The sequence below is a fragment of the Daucus carota genome, chromosome 8, assembly GCF_001625215.2.
Source record: "Daucus carota subsp. sativus chromosome 8, DH1 v3.0, whole genome shotgun sequence".
In the NCBI taxonomy this organism is placed as follows: domain Eukaryota; kingdom Viridiplantae; phylum Streptophyta; class Magnoliopsida; order Apiales; family Apiaceae; genus Daucus; species Daucus carota.
The window spans coordinates 18,221,844-18,242,017 of NC_030388.2; the positions used below are offsets into that span (position 1 = coordinate 18,221,844).

Here is a 20,174-nt window from a genome sequence, read left to right on the forward strand (position 1 = left end):
ATTTTTCAATTTCCCTTTATGAAAAAATTCCTCTCAACCGCTTCTTCTTTTTATAGTCAGGTTTTCATCGGTTTTCACCGATTGAAAACTCCAAATCATTTTATTTTCGTTTTACTTTGTTTTTGTTTTTTTAATAATACTACTTCCCAAATAAGAGTTTTTTTTTATTTTTCTAGATTTAATTGTTTGTTTGATAAAAAACTTTTCTGGGCGTTTTGTTCGTAATTTATTTAAATTTTGTTTATCTTTTTTTTTTAGAGCTTGCTGTGTGTCTTCGTGTGATTAAATGTTTAGGACGTTGGATCTGTCAGATTTTCAATAATTTGATTCAGTGATAAAAATTTGTGAGATTGTAATTACGGTCGATAACTCAAACTGATTGTGTTAACTTAATTGTGTTTCATACAGAATCGATATGATCTATTTTATCTTTGTTCGACTCGTTTATTTTTTAGATATCATAATATTTTTATTATTGAATTAATTAATTTGTTCTTTTATAAAAAATGTTCACCACTAGTGTATAAAAAATAAGAAAAAACAAAAAGCTTAAAATAATCGGCCCACATTAATTTATTAGTACATATTTATTTAAGTCGGTGCCGAAAAACGTGTGAAATCAGAAAACGGCAAGGATCGGATGTACACACATATGCGTCCATGTACACACCAAAATCTATAAATTTGTGCCCAAAGTCCAGGAACGTCAATTTCTGCAGAGATGAACACAAAAACATGACTTTCCAGTCTTCTTCTTCTTCCTTACTCAAACGCGGCTTCTGTTTGCTTCTCCCCCTATATTACGCACCATCTTTTCATTCTTCTCAACCCCACTGGCCACTCGTACATTTTGAGTTAAGAGTTAATCTCTCTCGATTCTAACACCTACCCATTTCGCATAAGTGCGCTAATTGTAACCCCAGATTCTTCATTTTGGTAGAATCTCAGTAACAGCAGAACCCCTAATTTTCAATTTGAAGTTAGGGTTTGTATAATTCAATGGCTTCTGCTGCGATTTTCTCGTCATTGAGGAGGAGAATATTCCCTCCCGTCAATGCTTTCTTAGCCCCGGTTGATTTGACGAATGCTGCACTGTTGAATGCACTAAGGGGAGTGACGTCAGAACTGGAGTCATCGTTCTCTGGGTTGAATTTGCTGTTTCAGCGGGAGAATTCGCGGTCTTTGGTCCGAAAGATTGAGGTAATTCATGTTTTGTTGGAAAATTTAAGTGAGTCGGGTTTGAGTTTGCCGCCGTCTGCTGTTCTTTGTTTGGGGGAAATGTATGTGATGTTGTATCGGTGTAAGATGTTGCTCGAGTATTGCGTAAGGTCTAGTGGGTTATGGCTTTTGATTCAGTGCCTTTCAGTTTCGGGGCAATTTCATGATTTGAATTTGGAAATGTCCACACTTTTGGATGTTTTTCCGTTGGACGAAGTTGCAATGAATGATGATGTGCGGGAACAAGTTGAGTTGTTGCGAAAACAGTGTAGGAAAGCCGAGTATTTTGTTGATATAAAAGATGAGATATTGAGGTTTGAGTTGTTTTCATATTTGGATGAGTTTGAGCATGGAAATGTTCCGCTTGCGGAGGAATTGTCTTGCTTTTTTATTGAAAAATTGCGGATTATGGATGTTGAGTGTATCATGAGTGAAATTGAGTTCTTGGAAGAGCAAATTGTTAATAGTGAAGGGGATATTGAGCCTACTGCTTCTGTACTCTATGGTTTTGTTGCAATGTGTCGGTATTGTCGGTTTCTGTTGTTTGGTATTAAGAATGTTGAGTTGGGATTGGAAAATGACAAGCGGGAGAAACGTATGACTAGTCAAGAAACTGAGGAGAGTTATGTTTCGGTTCCAGTAGATTTTACTTGTCCGATCACATTGGATTTGATGATGGACCCTGTCATAATTTGTACCGGACAGACTTATGATCGATCATCGATAACAAGGTGGGTGAAAGATGGGAACTATACTTGTCCAAAGACAGGACAGGATCTTATTCACACACATCTCGTGCCCAATAGGGCTATGAGGCATTTTATTATGCACTGGTGTAATGCATATGGAATTTCCTATGATTCACCCATAGACTCTCCTGGGAAGTTTTCAGCTTCTTCAGCAAGCAAGGCTGCAATTGAAGCTAATAAAGCTACAGCACAACTTCTTATTCACCAGCTTGCAAATGGGTCACAGGGTGCTAAAACGGTTGCGGCTCAAGAAATACGTTTATTAGCAAAGACCGGAAGAGAAAACCGTGCTTATATTGCAGATGCTGGGGCAATACCCCATTTGAAGGCTCTGCTTTCTTCCTTAAATGCTGTAGCACAAGAAAATTCAGTAACTGCTATTCTTAATCTGTCAATATATGGCAAGAATAAAAAACATATTATGGATGAAGCAGGTTGTTTGGGATCAATTGTTGAAGTTCTAAGATTTGGGCACACAACTGAGGCAAGGGAAAATGCAGCGGCAACATTGTTTAGCCTTTCTGCTGTTCATGACTACAAGAAAAGAATAGCACAAGAAGATGGTGCAGTCGAAGCATTGGCATGGCTGTTGATGCAGGGGACTGAAAGAGGAAAGAAAGATGCTGTGACGGCCTTATTCAACCTATCAACTCACATGGATAATTGTGCAAAAATGATAGACTCAGGGGCCGTAGCAGCACTAATATGGGCACTATCGCATGACTCTGTTTCAGAAGAAGCAGCGGGTGCAATAGCCATTCTTGTTCGGCATCCAACTGTTGCTAAAGCAGTTGGGAACGAGGAAACAGCTGTGGCAGGATTAATTGATATGATGCGTTGTGGGAGTCCAAAAGGAAAAGAGAATGCAGTTGCTGCTTTGCTTGAACTATGCCGGGGAGGTGGCGAAGCTGCAACACAAAGGGTGCTGGAGGTACCTGCAATGCTTGTTTTACTTCAAAGTTTACTTTTTACAGGAACAAAGAGAGCGAGAAGAAAAGCAGCATCACTTGCTAGAGTTTTCCAGAGTTGTGAGAGTGCATCATTGCATTTAAATGGGTCGGGTGTAGGTTATGCATTTGCTGGGAACTCGGCTGCGAATGCAGATCCAAGTTTCGCTGAGGATATTCTCTTGCCAGTACCAATTTCAATATTTCTTCCAGTTGTTTAGTGGTAACTTGCCCATTTTATTGGCCTCCCAAAATGTTTACAACCCCAAACTTAGTTTTCTAATTTTCTTAATTCTTTGATTCAAATTATAATGAAATATAGAAATAGAATAAGTGATTTGTTTGGGAGAATGGAGATGAGAACATGTATATTCATAAAGTAGTATGTTAGAGCATGTCCAACGGTATTGGCTATAGTGGTTGGTTAAATTGGACATGCAAGACATTATGTAAAATTTGCTGAACCTGTAATACATTTTGCTTCGATGGTAGTGGCTATATTGATTGGTCATATATTAGAAATGATATGTAATTATTATTTTAGTTGTTATAAATAGAATATATTGTTTTAATATAATAATAAATGATATGGCATTTGTTATATATATGTAGCTCTTCAACAAATATAGCCATCTACAGGGCTTAGCTAAAATTATAGATAAGGGAAGGGTAGAGTAATATTATCAGGAGATTATGTATTTCTTTTTCATGATATGTCAACTTATTTTTTAACCAAGGGTTTTGTAGGGCTGGAGTTGCTCTTATGCGCTAGCTGTTATGTGGTGTGATTATATTAGCTTCTATGTTCGGGATCAGAGAACTGGTTAAATTGGTAATTTTCAATTTGTTTGAGTAACCAAACATATTGAAGATTCCACATTTATCAAGTATAGGCGTATAACATATATTTGCTGACACTAGGGAAAATACTGTACTTGATATAAAATAGCGATTAGTCGTCACTCTTATTGAGCAGGGAAGATTTTGCAAGCATGAGCGATTTGGTGTGATTATAAAACTAGCATAGAATTGCGCTTGACTCGAGATTACTCATTGAAAATATAGTAAGACCAAAGTACTCTTAAATCTAAAAGAACTTTGCCTTTGCAGAAAATTAAAGAATCCGAGAGAACTGAGATTGAGTTAAATGATTTGAAAGCGATTGACTTGTTAAATGTTCTTGATTGGTTGGTACAGGGGGTGTCCTTCCAGCTGCTGAGAGTGGAAGCCCTGATTGAGGTACAAAGGTGTCGACTTGAGATGGATGAGTAGTTTGAGGTAAAGTTCCGTTTTTTAAGTAGGTACTCCTCTTCCGGGTCATGCAGCGGGTAGAGGGTATAAATGAATCTCTGGATTGATTAGAATTAGACAATTACAGCTTGTCTTGAAGTTTCATGCATCTGCTGCAACACCTGAACAAACTTTTTCGACTATGAAAATTGTGAAAACAAGCCTTTCAAGTCGATTTCAAGATGTATTTCTCAGGAATTACTTGCTAGTGTATATCGAAAAGGAGATTGTGGAGACCATTTCTGTTGAGGAGATTATTGACTCATCTTATTTAGTCAAAGAAACACAAGCACATCTCAAAAAAATTGGTTTGTTTCTCCTTTTGTTCATTTTGGTCGCCCCTATATTAGATCTCTAGTTCCACCCTTGCGCAGTCACAAAGGGTGAGTGTTTTATTACAGCTTAGTTGTGAGTAGACTAATAGACGTGAATACAGAAGTAAAGGATGCAGGAACGGAGAATCGAGGGCTAACAAGACCTATCACCGGAGCCAGTATAAGAAAGTTAGGAGTGTTGGACAAAAGAGAGAGGCGAGCTAAGAGAAATGAGACAGATAGATTCAAAATTTTGTTCTTCTGAAGAATGAGAGACTTGAGGAAATGTTTTGTTGTTCATATGTAAAGGCTTGTAAGGTTTTGCTCGTTGTATCGAATTAAACCACATGCTGCACCGCTTGCAGGCCCCGTGTATCGAATGTTTTGTTGTTTCACGCGTTAGCTGGGCCCATACTAATGATACCTCCTAAAAATGGACTAAAGAAGCTACAAGACTCTGATTAGATTCTTTATAACAAAAATATAATCGATCTCAACCTTCAAATATGGAATTCGATGGGGTAAAAGATGTGAAGGATGCTCTGAATGAAGGTTCAAAATAAAATATATGATCAATCAACATCTATCGAATTTGAAAGATTCAGAAGAGAAGGTCTGATACTTTAATTCTGATATATCGGTGAACTATAAATTGGAATCCTGGTGCCTATAGATACTGATGCTCAGCTGGGAGCAAAATATTTCCTGGAAGATTTGGACCATTTCGTTCATGAGCAAAAGAGCCGACTTCATCTTGTTTTAGATTGATTACGTATCTATCAATATTGAATTGATTGGTCTGATTGCAGTAAGACCACGGCAATGGAGGTCAAGAGCAGATAATTATACGCTTATTTTTTAGAGAAGATAGAGATAGTATAGCACATTTTGCATATATTTGATCTTTAATTGTTTGTCAATTTCTATGCTCAAAGTTAAAAGGACTCGCCCAGATTGTTTTTATGGTGTATTTTTCCATTTCAGTACATGTCAAAGCTCAAAAGCAGTCCAGATAATGCACATTCAAAGTCAATCTCAGCACAAATATACATGCACTGCATCCTTTTTGCTGCTGATTGCTGTTGAATGCACCAAGTACTATAAGTTTGTCAAAATTTGACACTTGACAGGCAGTTTTCACAAAATCAATACAAAATATTATTAAGAACAATTTGTACAAATAGGATTCTGGAACAAGAGAGTAATACATATATGCTCAATAGTAGAAGCTAACTACAAATGAGGTTATATTTACAAGCAGCTAGGGGGTAGTAAATGAAAGGCATATATTATAACTATGCTACAAAAATCACAAATGAACATCAAGTTCTTTGTGCAGGAGCAAGCTGTCCCAACTTATCCGTGAGATTATTTATACTCCTCATATTTAACCAAAAATTTTCATGATCAACTGCTTGACTCCCATCCTTTCTACTCTCAATGTGTTTTCTTTTGGAATGAACTTCTGGTCCATCTGTTGAGTCCACATTGTCGGTCAGAAATTGTTCCCAAAAACCATCGTTGGCACCAGTCGGCGAATTAGACAAGCTTCCAGCTGCCTCTGTTTTTAGAATGGAAACCTCTGGCACAATTGCTCTATTAGGCTCTGAATTCATGTCAATCTTAGAAGTTTCAACCGCAAGATCAGTGTAAGATATGGCTGGGCTGTTAGCAATGCTTGTTGATTGATCAAAATCCATAGATGGAGAATCTGGCACACTAACGATCGCCACATCTTTTGCCACATTTTCCCAATATGTCAGGGAAGTCTCCAATTTCTCCAACAATTCCTCGTTAAACCCTGATTTCCCTCTGATGAAACTTTGTGGGACAGTTATCTGATCATCTTCGGAGCTCCCATCATCTGGCCATGAACTTTTCCTTGGTAACCTTCTCTTTCTCTCATGTATTTCTTCTGATTTTGGCAAGAGATCCAAGGCAAGCGCTGGTTTTTTCAAGGTTTGAGCCAACGATGATATCACACTAGTTTGTCGTTGCTCCAGACGTTGCACACGCTCTGTCAGAATCAGCATCTGCAATTCCATTTGTTTTTTCTCCTGTTGTTGTCTTTGAAGCTCTATGAGCATTGATTCCTTCTCATATCTCAACCTTTCAATCTCTTCCTTGTAACCCCGCCTTTCTGAATCACTTAATGGAGATGAAGATCCTCCTTGTCCATGCAGATTCTGTGTTGAATGACTGTGAACTGGCTTGCGTCTGTGAATGTTCTTCAAAAGCTGCGGTTCACCTCTGACAAAATCCTCGTTAGCAAATTCCCATTGTTCAGGATCAACTTTCCTAAAACCCTGATACAAATTTCACAACACAAAATTAATACAACTTTTTGAGTATAACCAATTCCAACAAGAACAAAAGGTAATTACACAATCGCCTTACATATGTATTAAGCTGGCGGATAAAGCTGGAAAAATTATTGTGCTTGAAGAATCTGGGTAACAATATTCTAGAAAACTCCGGTGGATCCCACACTACGAAACTTCTGTTGCTTAGACTCCAAGAAACAATGGGATCAGTAGTAAGATCATCCACCATTTCATACGTCTTGGCTATAAATGGAGGCAGCGCAGTAGAGTTACCTTGACCTTCATCCATCATCATTACCTCTCTTGCGAATCGAACTTAAAAACAAACCACCAACAATTCCAATATCCAATCTTGCCTGCAAAAAATGAACTTCTTTAGCCTTTTATTAGTTATCAACACTGAGCATATAATTTTAGCCACTACCCAAATAAAAAAACAGTTATATGTATCTTATATATTGTTCAAAACAACAAGCTTCATTAGAACATTAACATACTACTATCATTAAACAACAAAGTATAATTTAGAAAAACAAGAAAATATTCAAAAAAAAAAAAAAAAAAACACTAAATCATAAAAACCCCATTACAATGAATTACAAGCTAGATCATTACATAGGCATATACATACATATAGTTAAAAGGCAGCTAAGGTGTTTGATGAAATACCTGATAGAATACAAATTCAAGAACTTGGGTTTTGCAGCTGATATATGATTGAGAACATGTACAATGAAATGGGGAGGTGGAGATTGTTGAATGAAACAGTGCTAGGAGGATTGAAATGAAGATTCAGGGGGAATAACGTGAGTGTGATTAAAAGCATTGACTCAAGCTCTGCATTGCATATTACTCATATTTATCAACTCTGTATATTGACTGCTTATCTCATCACTGACGTGTGCTTACTTCCGACGGCTTTATGAAACTACTTTAACCCCAGCTCGTATAAGTGTTTCAAACACCGTAATTCATCAAACTGATTAAATATGTGGTTATTGAATTAATCATCTAATTAATCTTTTGTTAACTTTTATAAAAATAATAGTTACGCGATTAGTTTACTGCAATTGTTCTATATCTTTTTTATAATCTTCGATTCTAGTCGGTTCATGCGACTTAGAGATCATCTGTACAATAAGATCTAATTAAATTTTTCATTAATTATTTTTTAAAATTTAATATGACTACATATATAGTGATTTTAATGGTTAAAATGCATTCCCATACAGATCGGGTTGTCACTAATTTTTGTACAGATGATGAGCACTCTAATTTAATATATAGTCATTGTTATGGAAATCGCAGATTATTTTTATGGGAGATCATTTTTATAGCGGGAGGTTCTTTTAACACGTAAGGAAATGTTTTAAATTGGTTAATAAGTGGATCAATAATATATATTCTATTATTTAGCTATAATATTAATATATTTTAAAATAAATTATGTTGTGATAAGAATTTAAATTTTTAATATTTTTTTTAAATTTTTGATGTAATTATAATTATATTATATAAAATTAATATTTAAAATCGAAAAATTAGCAAGTCAACATCATTTTGACTGTTTATTCCACTTAAATCAAATTAATGAAAATAGATTCAAATTCTAATTTCACTAAGATATTACTAGAATTTTAAGATTCAAATCTCATAAACATTATATTATAATTAAAAGTTAATTTTAATACAAAAATACAAAATTACTCCCACTATTTATTTTTGACTTTCTTTAGATGTATTTTTAAGAGTTTTGACAGTAGAATATTATTTTTAAAAAATCTTTTTTGATGATTAAAATACCACACTAATACTTTTATTCACAAAAAAAATTAAGATAATATATTCAAGTAAGTGGTCAAAGCCCTCATCAATATACTTATATAAAGGAGAAGCGAGGGGCGTGTAGGTGACGCCTCTCAGATAGCTCCGTTCTATTTTTCTAATTTTCCAGAATTTTTGGATGAAAGATATAAAAAAAATTGTTTCAGATTCATTGATATGGTATATATCTTGGTATAAATTAATCTGATTCTGTTTCAGATTATTTATGGAATATAATAAATTGAAAGCATCAGTCTGATTTTATTTCAGATTATTTATGGAATATAGTAGCTTGCAAGTTTTTTAATCTGATTCTATTTCAGATTATTTGATTATGGAAAAGAGTAGCGCACAAGTTTCTCGGCACCTATAAATACCCTTATAGGTTGTAGGGTTTTGGATCATCTAAACACAACCTACACTGTCTCTCAATATCACAGTTAAGGGTGTGCATTCGGTTCGGTTAACCGAAAACCGAACCGAATAACCAAAATAATTTCGGTTCGGTTAATCGAAATTTATATTTCGGTTCGGTTTTCGGTAGCCAAATTTTCAATTTTCAGTTATCCGGTTTTTTAACCGCGGTTTCATAGAATTTCAGTTTCGGTTAACCGAAATAAATTTCGGTTTCGGTTAACCGAATGCACACCCCTAATTACAATGATATATGTTTGTTGGTGATTCTTTTATAATATTTGTTTTGGCCGTCGGACGTATTTGTTGTTGTTTGCAAGCTTACGGTCTGTTTTATTGACAGTCAGTATAGTCGTATGCTTTTTATATGCAGGTAGTGGTGTATATGTCTAAGAAGTAGTGTTTGGAAAAGTTAATGACAATGTTAGTCAAGAACAAAACTTTTCAAAAAAAAAAACACAATTAAAATTAAGATTCGTCGTGCTTTAAATCGTTAATTACATGTAGAAACTTATTATCATTTTTTCACATATGAATTATAGTCCAATTTTGCAATTTTAAAAATTAATATTGGTATTGCATCGAGATGTTTATAATATAAAATTTATTTTATTTTATAAATATTAATTTTGAATCATTAATATAATTTTTATAAGTCGCCGCAAATTGATTTTATTCTATAAATATTAATTTTGAATCATTAATGTAATTTTTATAGGCCGCCGCAACGCGCGGATTCTCAACTAGTTTTCTCCTAAAAATACATATAAAAAATCACCAACGAATCTAAACAAAGAGAATGTATATACTATTAAAATACATTTACGTATTGTACGGGTCATAGACTAATATAAGAATATATCCAAATAACAAAATATAATTTACATGTGGCAGAAAATATCTTATGTCTTAACCTCCAATATTTAATATAATTAACTGAAGTCAAGTCCATGCTACTAATATTGATTGATTGAATTTCATGTAAGAAATCCAAACTGTAAAAAATTAATGCGATTAAGCCAATATATCGTATACGCGCTAACCTTCCGAGTACATTTGAGAGAGATCGATCAAGTTAAGGTCAAATTCACAGCTAAGACTAAAAAGACCATATAGCCTGAGAATATAGAAATACTAGCTGACCACCAAATCAGCTCTTTTTTCACTAGTTACTAGAACAAAACGTAGTTACCAGGAAAGTACGCGCCTTGTCTTGTCTCTGTCATCTACTCATCATCTGTGTGACTGTGTCCGATGGTGTTGGGGTGTCTGGAATTTTCCTAACTCGAACCGTGATGCTGGCTACTATACTATAAAGGTTTTAGTTGCGTCCTCTCCAACAAGTAGCTGCTTTTTATGTATTGATTAGCGCTAAGGGTAGTGTTAGGCAGATGATTGAGGGGATTGTTGGGATGTCCAGGATCTTCCTAACTCGAACCGTAGTGCTAGCTACTACACTATAAAAGCTTTAGTTGCGGCATCTCCAACAAGTAGCTCTTTTTGTCATAATCAATTGAGATCGAGAATTGAACACCTCTCTTCCATATTAGTACTCCTTCTGTCCCATTTTAACTGATGTTTGACTTTCTAGCACGTATATTGAGATGTAAAAAAACAATATCTACGCTCAATAAAATAATTCAATACTTATATCAAATAAAAGTTTAGGTTCTAAACTTTTATTTGATATAAATTTTATAAAAAATTATTATGTTTAGATATGATTTTTTTAACATCTTAAAATACGTGTAAAAAAGTCAAAAGCAGTTAAAATGGGACGGAGGGAGTAACAAATTATTTGAAGACGGACAGTTTTTTAAATCGAAGATAGAAGGACATGTATTCGAGTTCGAATTCTTCAAAATATTTAAAATAGAAAAACTTAAAACCCGATTTTATCACGATTCTGTGATCAAATAACAAATTTTAATAATCATATCGACGTCCAAAACGAGCTCTACGCATCTTTTGTTATCATTTTTCAATTTTGGATTTTTTCAGTTGTTAAATTTTAATGAAATGATCAAATTAAGTTAATTGATATTTAGTCTGACTCAACTTTATAATAAGTGACTTATTTGAATTTAAAATTAATTGTACGAATTCACTCACGTAAGGTCGGATATTGATTTCACCTTTTAGCTGCACGGAAGAAGAATACACGGTCTAGAATTTGGGAGAGTAACAAAATTCGAGATCTGTCTATACTAGAACATCTGGAGTAGAGGCCATCACCTTCCTTCCACGTTACTAACACATGTTTAAGAGTCAAGTAAATCCTCCACGTACAGTTGCATGTTAAATATTGCAGTCGTGGAGATGAAGAAATTAAAGCAGTAACACATGTTTTCACACAAACATATTCCTAGTCTTGCTTTTAATACGTCTCAGATAATAATATCTTGATATCAACACACATGTCCTGACATCACTGCTCAGTTCAGCAGTTTTTTGAAAAAAATATTTTTACACTTTACTTGGTTTAAGATATTATAAAATAAATTTTAAAATAATTCATCGCATGTCTTGGAGTGTAGATTGAGTTACAAGTATGTAGTAATTAAACATATTATATTATTTTTATAATGATAAGACGGGGTCAAATTCATAAACAAGAATATCTTACCAACGGAGGACCAAAGATTGGAGAAAATTCCAAGTCTTGACGACAACGTCATCGATGATTCATCATAATCACATAAACAGTTTTTAAATAAAACTTTTGGTTGATTCTTATACTCTTTTGTTATTTTATAGATAATATATGAATTAAAGAATGGCCACTACCAAAGCACCCCTGATAATGCAAAATACATGACTAAACTATTCAGCAAAGTGGCTCAGATGATTCAATAGCAACAGCAGAAGACATGTTATGTTATCTTTCTGATTCCTACCAAGAGGCACTTTCCGGGACAAGAACATTGAAGAAAGATCTATAAAGGCTCGTAAATTTGCGAGAAATTATGAAATTTGTTGCAGTAATATGGACACATGATTCACATCTTACCCTATAAAATGCTGATCACAATTTATAGTGTATCCTGATCTTACATTCATCCCCCACGATATATACTGTACACTAATCGAGGACTACATACAATAAATATTAGACGACCTTCGTATTTACACAGATTCACAAATAGGATATGCGTGAGTGTTTATTTTCCCTGTTCCAGCTCCATTTATGATAAGCATCGATAACTTTAAGCTAGAGCTTACATGATCAGATGTCAAACTTCTGATACAGATCAGCCAGTGCACGGTACATGGTGGCAGCTGCAGGCGGCTTGGGTAATGAGCCAAGAAGAATGTCAGATGCTGTTAGCGACTGGCTACCATAAAATCGGGAATTTTCTTTTACCCGAGTTGTCATTACACTCCCTTCAAGAGAGCATCCAACATATGCACCTGCAGCATATACAATACACTCTTATGAGCTAGAGTAAAAAAAATGTGACCACAAGTCATTAACTTTAATGAGCAAAAAAACAGATAATACAAGTGATTTCTCAGGATAACTTTACTCATCAATCCAGATAAAACTATCAGTTTGCAAATAGTAGTCGAGTATTCCACTAGTTCCAATTACTGCAACATTAAAAGTATATCCTTTGGTTGAATCCAGTTATTGCCAATTTAGTCAAAGATATATAGATCTACTGGAAAATTATGCCGGAATGTTACCACTAACAAAGTGGGACTAGGGGAGTTTAGACAATTATGGCGAATGGTGTCATATTGTCAGAAAAGATTGTCTAATAGAAGGATTGAGCGTGCAAATAGTCGATTCTTTATCTCAGAGATGAAAATTCAAGATCGAGTGCACAAATGGTCGATTCTTTATCTCAGTGATTGAGCTTCAAAGATAAAGCTACAAACATTTCAGTCAAGATAGTCAAATATACGAAACTATAACCGTAGTTGCCTTCACTTTAAGTTTATATCTAGACCCAGATATATCTTAAAGATATACAGCATTAAAAGTTTAAGAACATTTGATATTCTGGGACCAAACTACCTTTGCTGCAACTGTATGTGTAACAAGCAGCATAGCCACCAGAACCAGCTCTTACATCCGCTTCAGCTGTCCGTCCTACAATACCAACAGCTGCACTTAAACCAGCCCCAACTGAAAGATGCAAATCTCCACTAAAAGTCTTGACAGCCTCTATTGATCTCAGGACAATTATGTAGTCCGTGAATTCACCTCCTGCCTACAGAAGAACAAAACTGTCATCCCTTCAATTCACCAATTTACAAGAATATTCATTGTGATTGTTCTAACTAGCAAATAGACTGAGATAAATGAACAACGTATAGAAGTTAGATCAATTATTTATATCGAAAGCCATCATTTATCGGACCAAATTTACTGACAGGAAAAAAACTGAAAGGTAACTGGAAATTGTAAAAAACAAAACTGTTTTTACTTACCTGAGCACCCCACCCCATACCAAAAGAAGAAATAGCAGATGGCGGAGACCACGATCCATCCTCCCTACGAGCAATTACCAGCCCCGTTCCAATATTGTAGGTAACCATCATGCCAACTTTCATGACAGTGAGTATCGCAAGGCCTTTTGCTTGTCTTAAAATAGCATCTGGGATTGATCTCTCGGGTCTTAGAGAACCAACCTAGTATATAATTATTCAAAAACAAATAAATTAGTTTTGAATTTTGATAGTTGCGGGTATGAGAGTGCAAAGTTTGTGAAGGTAATCTTTATGCATAAGAAATTACAACCATTCACCATGATAGGTTCTATATTGACATTTGGTCTGGGGTAACTTTCTTAGTACAGAGTCAAGGTTCCAATTTTGTACATGGTGCACTGTAGCATTCCTTAATTGCAATAGGACTGAGAACTCTGGATAACAGAGTTGTAGTGGCAAAGATCAATTGAGGGAAAAAAAAAAACAGCAAACCATTTATAAGTAAATCACATCAAGATTACTGCCAAAATCAGCTTTTCAATCTCATTTTAAACACGTTCTCTCTAAACTAAACATAGCTATATAGAGTTACTTGCACTATGTCAGCTTAAATTACTTGCATGTCATTGTTGAGTAACAACTAATACCCTATGAAAAAGGCTGCCTAAAGTAAACACAAAATAAAATAAAAGAGGGCAGAGAATATCAACATGAATATCCATTATAAGAGAGAATTAAAACGATAATGATTTCACTAGTGAAAATTAACTTTTTTATTAGGGCTTGGTTTCAGAGACTGAGATCGATGTCGGCTGCACCTGCCGACACACCATAGTCCAGAATTTGTGAACCTATTGTTCTCATTCTAATAGATTAAGAGTGAATGTTCTGTACTTATTTTAAGTACTTTAGGTAAAAATGTTTGATATATAATCTATTAAAACAATTTGCCTCCTCAACTTTTAGATCTTGATTCCGTCCCTGCTTGGTTTTATAAATTAAATTGGCCTCTTATTACTAGAAAACACATGATACAGAGCAAAATTGTCTCTTACTTGATTATACCCACGAATCGTGTTTGTAGCTTTATAAATCTCATATTCCATAGATTGTCCCCATGGGAAATTCAGCCAAGAACGTAGAGTGCTTAGGTCTGTCAGATCATGGGTTGGCAACTGTGCAGCACGACTTATTTGATCCATTAAGTATGGCTGTACAGACTCGAGGCGCACATAGCAAACATCACAAACACGTTGTGGATCCCCAACACGAAACTTTTCTGGCAACAACATTCTTCCTTTGGTACACTCACTGCAAAATATTCCACCACAGAAACGACAGTGATGCCTGGTGCACATGATAGGGTGAAACCGCACACTACACAGCATACAAGAAGAAGCTGAACTATCAGGCAACCATTTAGGTGGATCAGTTTGAAGTATCATCTGGCTTTTACCATGATTGACCTCTGCAAGAGTTTGCGCCATCTCCTTCCAAGCTTGCTCAACAATGTGACCAGACATCAATGAAATGCTAGGAATATCACCAGACGCAAATTCATTCACTTTTCCTTTAGCTGCAAGTAGCATTTCTACAACCACATCCCACATGGTCAGCTCTTTGTCTACAGCAAATAGATCACCCCACCCCATGTCTTCTTCAGGGAAGGTTCCCCCATTAGATCCAAAACCTCTGGTCCATTCCTCATGGTCTGTTTTTGACATTGGAGGCACAGATACAGGTATCCAAACCCCTGTTTCTTCAAAGAGTGGTGGGTCATAGTAGAAGTACTTACCCCGCTTGTCCTCACTATTCTTATCATCTAAACCTTGAGGTATATTCACATCAAACATTTCATTTTCGGACGATTTCGTAGCAGCAAATCGACTATCCTCATTTTCATATTTCATCACAGGCCGACGTGTTTCACTGAGACACTCTTTACTACTATCTACTTTTGGGATGACCAGGTTGCTAGAACTTCTTGTCCCATGTATATCATCACTATCGTTATGAACAGACTGAGGTATATTCACATTACACTCTTGAGCACCGGCAACCTTTTGGCCAATGCCAGAACAATTCTCCACAACTGCGCTTTGATCAAATGAATTTTTATTACTATCTTTAGTTCCAGAAATTTTCAAACTCTTCGAATCAGCAATCTCATTATCTTTCACACTAATCTGCGTTGTACGAATTTCAACTTCACCCATTGTCTGTTCCTCAAATCTTTCCTCATCACTCCTCAACCCTGAGTACTCGGGTTGTTCAATACATTCTTTAATTGCAGTTACCTTTGGACTCATGGAACATCCCAGCTCATCATTTGCCACCCCTGAAAGTTGGTACTCCGGGGATAACTCAGTGTCGGATGATCCCTCCTCATCTTCCCCAAGTCCCCCAGAATCCTGTTACCAACAGCAAATGAACAACTTCACCAAACAGTCACTAAAAAGACAAAAACTAGCTTCTGTGAAACACCACTCTAGAACACATCAACCGCAGGCTTTTATTGTCGACATGCCTTAACTCATAAACACCTAATTATTAAAAGCGGATAGTTTCTCTAGAACACTTATCTTCAGTGCAACTTAGTTCACAAACACAATTAGATCATTACACGCACACAGAGACTAAAAAAAATTCAAAATTGGAGCTGCCCAAGTAACAAATTCAGCAAACAACAGCAATTATTGACACCCCATAACACAAAATCAAGCAGTTAAACACAGAAGGGGAAAAAGGTGCAATCTTTGCACACAGAAACATGATATACATACATATAAAAATACAAACAAATATCAATAATATTAATCAAAAGAAACTATATGCATAATATACAAAGCAGAGAGAAAATTAAAACAAATATTATTACCTGGGGAGAGATGAAAGTGGGTTGATTGGTAATGAATAAATCAGAAACCCTAGATTCTAAACACTCCAATTGATCACTTTTGATCTCCATAAATATCACGTGAACATCATTTACACAATCCAAACAACAACTAAAAGCTTATTAATTAACAAAATCTTTGCAGGTGTGGTTTGAATTGAATTTTGATAGCATACAATTGAATTTGGGTAGGCCTTGTTTGGTTTCTTTACTCTTTAGTTTCTTATGTTGCGTATTCGAAACAATAAATGGTTGCGAAGAAAAACAAAATTTATTTTTTTGTCAGCAGAGAAAACAATATTGTACATTTGTATTGTCCCTGTATAAACATAGTTTTTTGTTTTTTTTTTTTGGTATGGTCCTGTATAAGCATAGTTGTTTATAGAAAAATTTATGTATTCTTTGATCAAGTAAAGTAGAACCCAAATTCATTAAACTAAAAATAATCATTGATTTTTATGAAATTTATCATAAGACATTTAGAGCATCCTCAACCCATCAAAATCCTAAGCTAAAATTCATTAAACATAAATAAAATTTATAGATAATGCGTGAATTTGCTTAACTCCAATTACACATAATCTTTGTCTAAAAATATAATAATATAGCCAACTAATTGATGTTGGCTATATTTGGCCAATCACTAGCAATATCTGTACTAAGATTTCGTATAGTTTATTACCATATGATAACATACATTCTATTTATAACAATTTGAAAAAAATAATAACTTACTATTTTTGAAATATAGGCAACCAATATAGCTGGTACCATCGAAGCAAAATGACTTACAGCTTCCACAAATTTTAAATAATGTCTTGCAGATCCAATTTAGCCAACCACTTTTAGCCAATACCGTTGGAGATACTGTTATACTTGATTGTGTTTATGTATGTTCATTATGTTTTGATATACGGTTCTCTCCTTGTAAATATTGCAAATTGATTGTGTTCAATGGCACTTTAAAAAATCAAAAACTCATCCAAATTTCGGCACTCAATTTTCAGATTTATTTATTTTTTAATTTTTTGTAAGGGTTTATTCGTTGATTAATAAATTTTGATTTTTAATTTTATGCACAAAAATGTCCATTTGTGTTAACTCTAAAACCGACTTTAAATAACTTGTAATACACAACTCAAGTCCTCAACGACTCAACATATAAATGTATTCAAACACATGTTCTGTTACTATATGCAGACGCACATACCAAATGCACAGTTCAAAGAGCTTAGCACCAGCATCTCTTGTTATGATCCTTGTCTTGTTCTTCATCACACAAACTAGGACAGCAACTTAGCAACTTGCCCGGAAGACGCTCTAAAATTGAGTGTTGTATTGTGTTATATGCTAGGGAAACAGTGCCCGTCCGCTCTGTTGTCAGATTAAGCAATCCACTAGAAACACCTTGCTCGTGTTGTTGCAAACTCATGGACGGACTTGTTAATATACTGAAATTGAGGTTGCTGTTTGTTACCACAATGCAATAAATCCAAAGATCCTGGAGCTAAACTTAGCCTTCATATTCTTTTGGTTTTGTTGATCAACTATTGCAGACAGCAACTTCCCCCTGGCTTCAAGTGTGAAAATAATAGCTGCATTACTGAATTTGATTGTCTGAACTTTCTTTTTTCTGTTTGTCCTGTTTATTTGTATGACTGGAAAAAGCTAGTTGGTGATTTGCAAATCCCTTTGTTGTGACTTGTGAGTACTATTTATTACAATGTCTATCAATAATACTGATCTTGATTATTCTGAACCACAAACAATTTACTTCAAAGAAGACACGAGATTATTGTAGTTTTGGATTAATGGTGTAGTAAACATATCTGCACTTCCATCTGGGGCGACAAGCACTATGACCAGAGATAACCTCAGGTTCTCAGCCCCAGTACCTCAAAAAACCTTAATAATATAATAGATCATATTAAACGACCAAAAAATGTAGCTGCTCTCACCGTTTTCCAACAGTCCCCTTCTGACCCAATCTTGCATCCATCCTATATCGACCAAAACTTGAACAGTGGACACTGGTATATACTTCTACTTAGAGGAATACTGCTGGACTGGACTAATGGCAAGCCATAGGTTTATTGTGTAACTCATGGTCTGCAACTCTAACTATTGACTGCATAAAATTGCTATATTTGTATATTAATTCACTTTTATAAATGCAACTCTATATGATAAAACCTGAGTGCAGATTATAAACAAAAGAGAAGCTCTTGCATAAACCATCTTTTAATCAATCAACTTCACCAAAAAAAAACTTGTATTCAGTTCAATAAACCAAAGCAATCATTACTGTAAATTAAAGCAACCAAAATTTAATTTCCACCACCTCCCTCCAAACAACTTTCAAATATCAGTCAAAAAACTTTCAAATATCAGTCAAAAGGTAACTTTTCAAATAGTAAAAACCATGACAGGTCACAGCTAAAAAAACTTAACTGCAGTAACAAAAACTTCACTTCAAACCATCCTTTCACAATTTAGATTGAACCAACTTGTTCAATCCTCCACTCCAACACAATCAACAACAAAAAAAGAACTAAATTCTTTTTTTTTTTAATTTCCCAAATGATCATCCTCATTCGCGAGAGCAAACTGCCTAACAGCATCCCTCATATCATCGAAGCAATCACACCCTTGAAGAAACTCCATCACTTTCTTCAACTCACCATCTTCAGAATCATCGATAAATGGTTTGATTTTAATAGCATTGTCAGGTTGAAACTCATATGAATTCGGGTTATCATCAACTAAAACAACCCTTTTCATATCTCTCCCCAATTCCGACAAATCTTTCACAAATCTCCCCTCATTTTCTTTACAAGAATCGCGATACAGGCGGTGTGATATGACCTTGTTTGGATCAATTTTGTCGATTACTAATGATGCGTACTCTTCAATCCCAGCAGTAAACACAACAACCTCATACTTTTTGCCCAGATTCTCCAGAAATTCGTCGACAAAGGGGCGCTTCGACACGAAGAACTCAACTTTCCGGCCATCAATCGCCGGCCGGACCACAAAATCAAACTTCCCGGGCGGAATTTCCGGCGAAGAATGTATGAGGGTCTCATCGAGATCAAGAAAGACCGTCTTCCTCTCCGGCGGGTCCACCGGCGGTAGCGGCTTTCCGACGAAAAGCGACCGGCAAATCTCGCCGGCGGCAACCTGTTTCAACGCCCGGTAACCCTTCTTCCGCGGAGATCTTTTCGGGGTCCCAATACGAGCAAGCTTGGAGAAAATCTTGATGAGACGACGGTGGCAAGTGGAGATGGACTTATTGATCGAAGCTACGACGTTTGAAGCCACATTCTTGAGCGGAGAGCTCTGGCTACGGCGGCGCGTTCGACGGCGCGTGCGGCAGTCCCTGATGGTCTTTGTCGGGGTCCTTTTCACAGTCCTCGAAACCATTTTTACGGGTCTGATGCGATTTCAAATGTAAAAATGTGTGTGTTAGGAATGAGGTTTAGAGGATTTAAAATGAGCTAGGTTAATTTTGTGACTAATATGGGGATGCAACGGTCAGATTTTGAACAAAAAGAGGGGGAAAGGACCGTTGCCAATTGGGATTGGGCCAATGGGTGATGTAAATAAGAGCTGTGTGGCTTATCATCTGTACTTACTATACTATAATAAGCCAACATGAGTATAATTTGTAGTCCAAGGTTTTAGTTATATTTTTTGGTTTGGTACTCTATTTTTGGTACTACAAGTCTACAAATATGGAGTCTATTAGTTTTACATTATTA

The 20,174-nt window shown here is 35.5% G+C and overlaps 4 protein-coding genes across 5 annotated transcripts; 1 reads left to right on the forward strand and 3 right to left on the reverse strand.

Moving 5' to 3' along the window:
• The first annotated feature begins 634 nt into the window (after window positions 1-634).
• Window positions 635-3,400, forward strand: LOC108197104 (U-box domain-containing protein 17). Its single transcript, XM_017364612.2, has one exon. It carries the CDS (start codon window positions 1,000-1,002, stop codon window positions 3,133-3,135), a length of 2,136 nt encoding a protein of 711 aa, XP_017220101.1. The 5' UTR covers window positions 635-999; the 3' UTR covers window positions 3,136-3,400.
• Window positions 3,401-5,652: 2,252 nt separating this feature from the next.
• LOC108197523 (heat stress transcription factor A-4c) lies at window positions 5,653-7,796 on the reverse strand. Of its 2 annotated transcripts, none has more exons than XM_017365169.2 (3): window positions 7,512-7,796; window positions 6,916-7,198; window positions 5,653-6,824 (listed from the first exon to the last, which is right to left on the reverse strand). In XM_017365169.2, the coding sequence occupies exons 2-3, from the start codon at window positions 7,135-7,137 to the stop codon at window positions 5,841-5,843; spliced, it is 1,206 nt and encodes a 401-aa protein (XP_017220658.1). In that variant the 5' UTR covers window positions 7,138-7,198; window positions 7,512-7,796; the 3' UTR covers window positions 5,653-5,840. The 2 variants fall into 2 exon arrangements, with proteins under 2 accessions (XP_017220658.1, XP_063938759.1); XM_064082689.1 differs by having other exon boundaries at window positions 6,916-7,215; window positions 7,512-7,755.
• Window positions 7,797-12,004: 4,208 nt separating this feature from the next.
• LOC108199888 (uncharacterized) lies at window positions 12,005-16,659 on the reverse strand. Its single transcript, XM_017367902.2, has 5 exons — window positions 16,396-16,659; window positions 14,573-15,928; window positions 13,518-13,718; window positions 13,102-13,297; window positions 12,005-12,491 (listed from the first exon to the last, which is right to left on the reverse strand). The coding sequence occupies exons 1-5, from the start codon at window positions 16,483-16,485 to the stop codon at window positions 12,307-12,309; spliced, it is 2,028 nt and encodes a 675-aa protein (XP_017223391.1). The 5' UTR covers window positions 16,486-16,659; the 3' UTR covers window positions 12,005-12,306.
• A 2,117-nt stretch (window positions 16,660-18,776) lies between these two features.
• LOC108198766 (uncharacterized) lies at window positions 18,777-19,972 on the reverse strand. Its single transcript, XM_017366535.2, has one exon. The coding sequence runs from the start codon at window positions 19,834-19,836 to the stop codon at window positions 18,982-18,984; it is 855 nt and encodes a 284-aa protein (XP_017222024.1). The 5' UTR covers window positions 19,837-19,972; the 3' UTR covers window positions 18,777-18,981.
• Between the last annotated feature and the right edge of the window lie 202 nt (window positions 19,973-20,174).